At 35.2% G+C, this 7326-nt stretch overlaps 1 protein-coding gene across 1 annotated transcript; it reads left to right on the top strand.

The window, feature by feature from the left end:
* Nucleotides 1-5171: 5171 nt before the first annotated feature.
* On the top strand, nt 5172-7164 carry LOAG_11087 (beta-lactamase; the record flags this gene model as incomplete). Its single annotated transcript, XM_020448294.1, has 5 exons — nt 5172-5253; nt 5478-5651; nt 6379-6535; nt 6714-6851; nt 6919-7164. The coding sequence occupies exons 2-5, from the start codon at nt 5566-5568 to the stop codon at nt 7162-7164; spliced, it is 627 nt and encodes a 208-aa protein (XP_020301550.1). The 5' UTR covers nt 5172-5253; nt 5478-5565.
* Between the last annotated feature and the right edge of the window lie 162 nt (nt 7165-7326).

Raw genomic sequence — 7326 nt, 5'->3', positions numbered from 1 at the left:
CGGAAAAACCGAAAAACTTTTAGAAAAACTTTTTGAATATATCGACTTTGAAATATTGTAAAGGTCAATTATGCTGTTGTTTACTCCTTGTCCCCCCTATTGTAAAGGTCAAGCACACCGTTGTATAATACTGTAACTATATTAGCCTTCGATTTTATAAACCACTGTTTTTATATATGCCGCTCTTATTACTTTAATAATCTTACATGCCTTGTTAAATGTTGTAAAAGTCATCTTTTGGGGTCAATCGGTTTGACCTCATAGATTATAATAAATAAACTCTCCCTTTATGAGCTTTAACCCTAGGAAGTTAGGTCACTCTATTTAACAACATTCAGTTAGGGAAATTCTGTTTTCAGCCGCATGCATCTATGTCTTCTTCGGATCCCGACAATTTATTCATCAATGATAGCATATAATTCTATTGTCTGAATTACAATTCAATTCTTGTTGAGTTACTAAATTATATTCATTGCAAATAAAAATTGGCATTGGTAGCCTGCTCACTATACAAATTAGAACAACTTTCTCGACAATTATACCATACCATATAACACCAATAAAGGTTATTATCAATTTTTTCCGACAGTTGATCCCCTAAACGCTTTGTTGATTGACGGGGCTAGACGTTATAAGATAATAATTAGCGGATATTGCAGAGATGGTTGATCAGTTGGTTGTTCTTGGCAGGGATTTTACAAGGTATGGATAATGGCAGTGTTGAATCGATCGGAGCGTACACCTGATGTAAGATTGGAAGAATCTTATAGTGAAAGGGTTTCGTTGTTTACAGTAATCTTGCTATGGAAATAATCATGGCATTGGACGATCATACAAAAAAAGACTCGGTCATTACGAACAGAGGGCGATGTTGTTTGTTTGCTACAATGCAGGTACCGCAGCTAAGCTAGATGACAAATTAATGGAAGATGTTTACAAATGCAAACAAAGCTTATAAGTTTGGTTATTGATTTAGAAGATCAAAGTTAGACACATGATTCGTTAGTTTAAGATGGAAACACTTCTATTGCTTTAATGCTATTATTATTTTCAAGTGCAATGAATCATTTGTCCATGAAATATTCAAATTAAAACAACCTTCATATAACAAATTTATATTTTTGTGAATCTACGCCAGTTATTCTAAAAATGTTTGTGGTACAAAAATGCTTCGATTATTTCAACATTTTCTATATAAAATATTTTAATGTCACGAATAAGTTTTGTCACTGACACTGTTACCTGACCTTTTCCGTGGAATTGGTCGCTTAATTTGGATCACACGATATCAAACACGCAGGTCCGTACAATATTTGTCCTAGTTATCTCTACGTGTAAGGCGCATCATTCCCTTTACTGTGTATGGTGGAAAACGATTTTCGCCACTAGCTACTACACTAGTGCAAAATGGCATACCACTTAAGGTGACGTTACTTTACATTACGCCACGTCACAGTAATGTAATGTATTATTAAATATTGCATGCTACAGGATGCGTAGAGTGGAGTAGCACGGCGTGGTGTTGCGTATATCGTGTGTAAAACCGAGAAAGATGTTAAATGGCTCGATAGATGCTTCTACGTGATTGAAATCTTTTGAATTCTGGTTAAGAACTCATTTCCATTTAGCACAACCTTCACTAAGCCTGATTTCTAATTCACGAATGGCGTTCAACTAAGTGTAATCTGAAGGACTACATGTACCTTTTTGATTCCATACACTCTATTTCTGTCAACATCTTCGATATCTCATTCTTCATTTCCTACATTGGTGGACAATCTCGGTGAACAGGCGGTATCTCGGACAAATTAAGCAAATGAAAGGAGAAGTATCAGATACCAGCAAAAAATGCATGGAATGTCGCCAGTCTCACTGAAGAAACTGTAGCGTAGTTGAGTATGAATGTCAGAGTTGGCTTAATCATTTCGACCTCAATGTTACCGGCATTTTTCACACACTTTTTTTTTTTAACGATACACGGGATAGCAGTGATATGGGTTGAGATTTCGTATTTGTGTAATTGCTCTGAAACAAGCAGTAGTTTGAAAAGTAAATATTCAGACAAGAAACAATCAATCGAAGATTTCCTTATTCAGATTTGAGCTTATTCAAACAGTATTTTCTCGCATTTGCGATATTTGAAGCACTTAATACTCAAACACTGATTCACTTGTAGGAAATAATCAAAAAGCAATTTAGCAGATCCTTCCATCATTAATTGTGTGTGAATGATTGTAAGCCCTATAAATTTGCTAACGAACGGATTTATGTTTACTTAATATAATTACTTAATATTCATTTTGTCATGCACAACTAATTTGAAAAGCATATTTTCTGCTCTTATTGTTTGCATTGAATCGTATAGATAACATGCGAAATAAAGCAAATCTCATAAATCTTATCGTTCCAAGAAATTATATCATCAGTCGTTAAACTGAACTCATCCAATAATACAACATGAAATTTTCATTATTTTTTCATTTTAATTCCACCTAGATGCATAGGTCAAATGTAGACCAAGGGACAGCTGGCTCTACTAGAAATCTGATTCAGTAATTCGTGTAGGAGCACACTTAAACAAATCCAGAATTTATCTCGATAATTCAATCCTGCAAAGTTTCCACCATTAGAAGAATCATTCAATTCTTTTATGCAGCAAATTCATCTAGTGAATGCTTATCATCATCGTATATACCGCACCTTTTTTGCATATGCAAATAAATATATTTGTAAAATGCAGTACTGATTTGATTATAGAAGAAATTTTTTGCCATTTGCTTTTGCCGTTTTAATTCTTGAAATTAACTTCAATTCTGAGAATCGGACTGCAGTTAAGCTGGGAATGAAAGGGAAGTGCGAAGTCGAAGTTTTCGAGTAACTCAAGCCACATGTATGGAAGTGAAGGAAAAAGTACAAAGGGTGAAGCGAAAATGGTCACTCGATAACACCTTAGGTCGCAGGAGAGAAAATACCGGGATTCGAATCCCAAACAATGTAGTACTTAAGATGCGAATTAAGTCAAACAATTGTTTTAAATGTAAAGAGAAGGTTTAATTGCAATACAGGACATTTATCATATATGTTTTGTCATTGCTATAGGTCACAGAGTGAGGTCATCCTGCAAGTAAGAAATTGCATCTCGTGAAAGTGACTCAATAATTGCTGCACACATATATATTGGAGGAAAGACCAACTAGTTCCATTTATACCAGCAGGTGTATTTTTTATTCACATGACTCATTAGGGTTTTTCCGTTTGAAATTATCAAATATATGAAAACTTTTCTGCCAATCTTATAAAGATTGATGATTAAACAACATTCATATGTGGTTAATGGAGAATTGGATGGGATGAATGGTACAATGAGGTAGGAGAGGCGAAACTCATTAGCTTTTGCTCAGATGTTTTGGCCTAGTCATGAATCGATTCCTTTAGGAGCAGGCTTCTCCAATCATTTCATTATACATTCTTTTAGTTACTGCAAGGGCATTTCTGCTCGTCTATTTATCGCTTAGATCTTATTACTTATTCAGGTAATACTGCTCGCTCTCCTGATCACTCTTTATACTGGTGTCCTGAATGTCATCAGTATCAGAGGATGGTTTTGGGCAGTGGTCAACATGTCCTATAAGTTTATTTTACATCATTGAGAGAAGTGCCCCAATTTTCGCTGCATTCTCGCCCATGGTAAGACATAGGTTGATTAAATAACGTTAATTTTATATATAGAAGCAATCGGTTTCATAACCAACAATATTAAGATGGTGAACAGACATATACACACACATACACATACATACACATATAACGCAATCATTATTGTCTCCTTCCCATATTGAAAGCCAACCACATAACAACTGTTCGCTCTTTATATTGTTTGCAATAACACATTTCTATCACTTATTCCTTCTCAGATTCTCCATTAGTCTTTCCTTCTCGACGAACTTTAACCTTTTATCTATTCATCATTCATACGTTATGAATAGTGCTACAGTGAAGACTGTGAAACAAACAATATGCCAGATGTGCTCGTTACCTCTTCCGTGAAGCATTGACTGTCTTTCAGGAAAGGGTACAGCTGAAGGAAAGACCTTCTATCTACTTATCCTTTTCTTCTCTTGTACATCATTGTTTCTAGTCGCAACAAACCTGAACAGTATATCCCTTCCAATTAATGAAAGAGCTAACTATCCCATTTTTCATAATTCCGCAAAAAGTTGACGCTCTTTCTTCTCTCATTGATTGGAATTTGTAAATAAATTTTCAACCAGGTGGTGAATTCGTAGCAGCTTCTGCTGCTAACTCTCCAGTATTTAACATTTCTTGGAAGAAAAGGTGTTACTGATTTGTCCAGTTTTCCCATTCCAGTGCATCCCACTTGACCGGATCTCTTTCCGGTTGCTACCACAGTGATGACTGTAGTGAGTATGATATTCCTACAGCTAACCTATACTTTACAATAATTGGAGAGCAAATCAACTTACTGCTTACTCATACACAAAACAATTGCATGCGTCTGTTCTGTGTGTACCTATGTGTGTCTGTTTGTCTGCAATATCAAATAATGAAAATGCTTACTCATCCGAGCATGGTGACAATTCCGAGCTTTGTCGTTCGGAACATTTCCAACATTAGAACAGGAAAAGTGATGACAGAGAGGATTCTGAACAGATTCTTTATATAACATCCTGTTGCGAAATGTATTTAAGACTGTGTTATCAGAATCAAATATCCTTGGGAATATCGAACAGAAAGTGTCAATGTTATTGCTTTTGGCTGGGTAGTATCAAATAAGCAGAATGATTCTGGGAACACATCCGGCAGCACTGATTACAATACGAAGAGCACAGAAAAGATACATCGGAAGTGCCGAGGACTCTCATATGAAATGACATGTCGCTGAATAGAAATTAAGGATGTAGTTATTGATTGTCAGTGCTCAAACTGTTTCAGCCAGGGAAAAAATGGTCTAGCTTTTACGATAGCAGTCAAAATAGATACCGCGAGAAAATAACATGCATCTTGTTCGAGAACCCTTAGTTTGTCATGGCTGAGTTCATTTGACGAGATGTGTTTCAAGGATTTACTGAGCCAAGGTGGGAAAGAGTGTAGTAGGAAAAGAGAGTAAGACAAATCCCGCCCTGTTGTTTACTGCATGATTCATTAGTGCAGTAAGCTCGGGGACATTCAAATGAAAAAAAGCCCACAGTTGCAGCTTGGACTTGAGTGAAACAATGTCGAAGACATGTGAAAGTAAGGGAGATTTTTTCTTGTGGCTTTGAAATAGTGACTGGTCGTTATTTGTGTCTAACAATGATGTCCTAGGCATTTTATTCGGAATTACGGAATTAATTAAATCTACTTTCATCTTTAAAATTCTGCTGAATGAAAGATCTCTTGCGGTAAACGATAACGCAATGTTGAAGAATAATGAATTTAGAATTTTTGGGAAAAATTTAACGAAAGAATAGTTCCAGGAACATCGATCAAAAAGCAAGGGCTACTTTATAGAGGGAATCCTGGTGTGAAACTAAAGTAACCATTAGTTTACTGTTTCTCAAATAGATGAAATCCAAGCCGATGCCTCAACTTCCAATTATTGTGGATGGTGATTGCGACTCACGATTCGACAAAGTTAAACAAGTTTTTCAGTAAGTTATTTATTCGATTTAATGATTTTCAAAATTGTGTGGATGACCGGCTGGATTCTAAGTCAGCTTTCTGAAAATATTCCGTCGAGTGCAAGCAAAGATATGTTGTAAAAGCAATCGGTATTGGATTTCGGAATTTAGTTTAATCCATTTTAAATTAAATTTATTAAGCGATGTTCCAAGGCTGTGATTTACAAAAATTTTCCTGTTTGATAGCGTCGTCCTGTCTCTCCGTAGACCAAAATAGGATATCTGCATTGTTTTTAATCATTGACTTCCTAAATTTGTTTTGAGCAATTTCAGAAGCTTCGAACAACACTAACTGAAAAAAGGTGACGAATCAGTGAAATACAATAAGGCATAAAACTGTGTAAATAGCATCACCTGATTTAAAAAGTCAGTAACTGATTTTATCTTAGTCAAAGCCCAGACAACAGTTTGTATTCACAAACGATCGCTTTATTCACCTAGAAAAATTCCAAGAGTCATATTATATTATTGCAAACAGTTTGAAGTCAAATAACTATTGTAACTATAAATTTTATTTAGCTTTAAAACACATGACGACAACTATTTTTATTTACAAATTGCATAATTTCGGAACGAAATGTTGAAAACGAAACAAATTGGGAAGGGTCGAGAGACCACCGCACATTTTTGATTTGATTGGAATCAGAGAAAGAAATAAAACTTATGTTCTCTCATTCTGGGTAGAATTGTGTTTTAGTAATAATTTCACACAACGATGGGAAAGTGAGGGTGCAGCATTCGCTGTATATCTGAAAGGTGAGAAAGTGGTCGATCTATGGGGTGGATATGCAGATTCAACATCACGCCGAAAGTGGAAAAACGATACAATGACGCTATTGTTTAGCTCTACTAAGGTTATATATATTATGCTATACTCTCAATATTACAGGGATTTTCTCCGAAGAACTATTGGAAGTTGACCGCAGAACTTGCAACTTTTGATGTCAATCCAGTTGCCAGTTGCTACAACATCATTTACACGATATCACTTATCACTACAATTAAAAAAAAAATTAGAAAAAAGTGATTCAGAGTATATGTGCGATATGTTTTGCGATGTTGATCGACCGTGGCTTGGTTGCATATGAAGATCTGGTTACCAAATATTGGCCTGAGTTTGGACAAAATGGTAAGGAAACGATTACTATCGAAACACTACTTTCACACCAGGTATGAAATTTTTTATAGAAAACTACTTTCAAATATGACATCTTTCACAGAATTACTTTCTTTACAGGGTGGACTAGCTTATGTGGACAATGTGATTGAGGAGTCCGATATAAGGGATTGGAGACGAATGTCGAAGATTTTTGAAGATCAAAAACCAAATTGGACACCAGGACAAGAAGTCGGTTATCATGCCGTGACATTTGGCTGGTTGGTCGATCAGCTAATGCGGAGGATTGATCCTGAGGAACGTTCATTGTCGCAGTTTTTCAAAGAAGAAATAACTGAGCCACATAGTATGCTCATTTTTTATTGATTTTTTGCTCATTTAAATTATCAAGTTATCAAAAAAAAACTTTTTCAAAATCAATTCAATGGTATGTAAAAAAACGAAGAATGGTATGTACATATACATATATATATATATATATATATATACCATTCTCGTCTTTTGTATATATATACATTATATATATTT

Source organism: Loa loa (genome assembly GCF_000183805.2).
Source record: "Loa loa unplaced genomic scaffold supercont3.66, whole genome shotgun sequence".
NCBI lineage: Eukaryota > Metazoa > Nematoda > Chromadorea > Rhabditida > Onchocercidae > Loa > Loa loa.
Note: the sequence above shows the minus strand (reverse complement) of the source record. Positions and strands in the feature narration are given on the sequence as shown.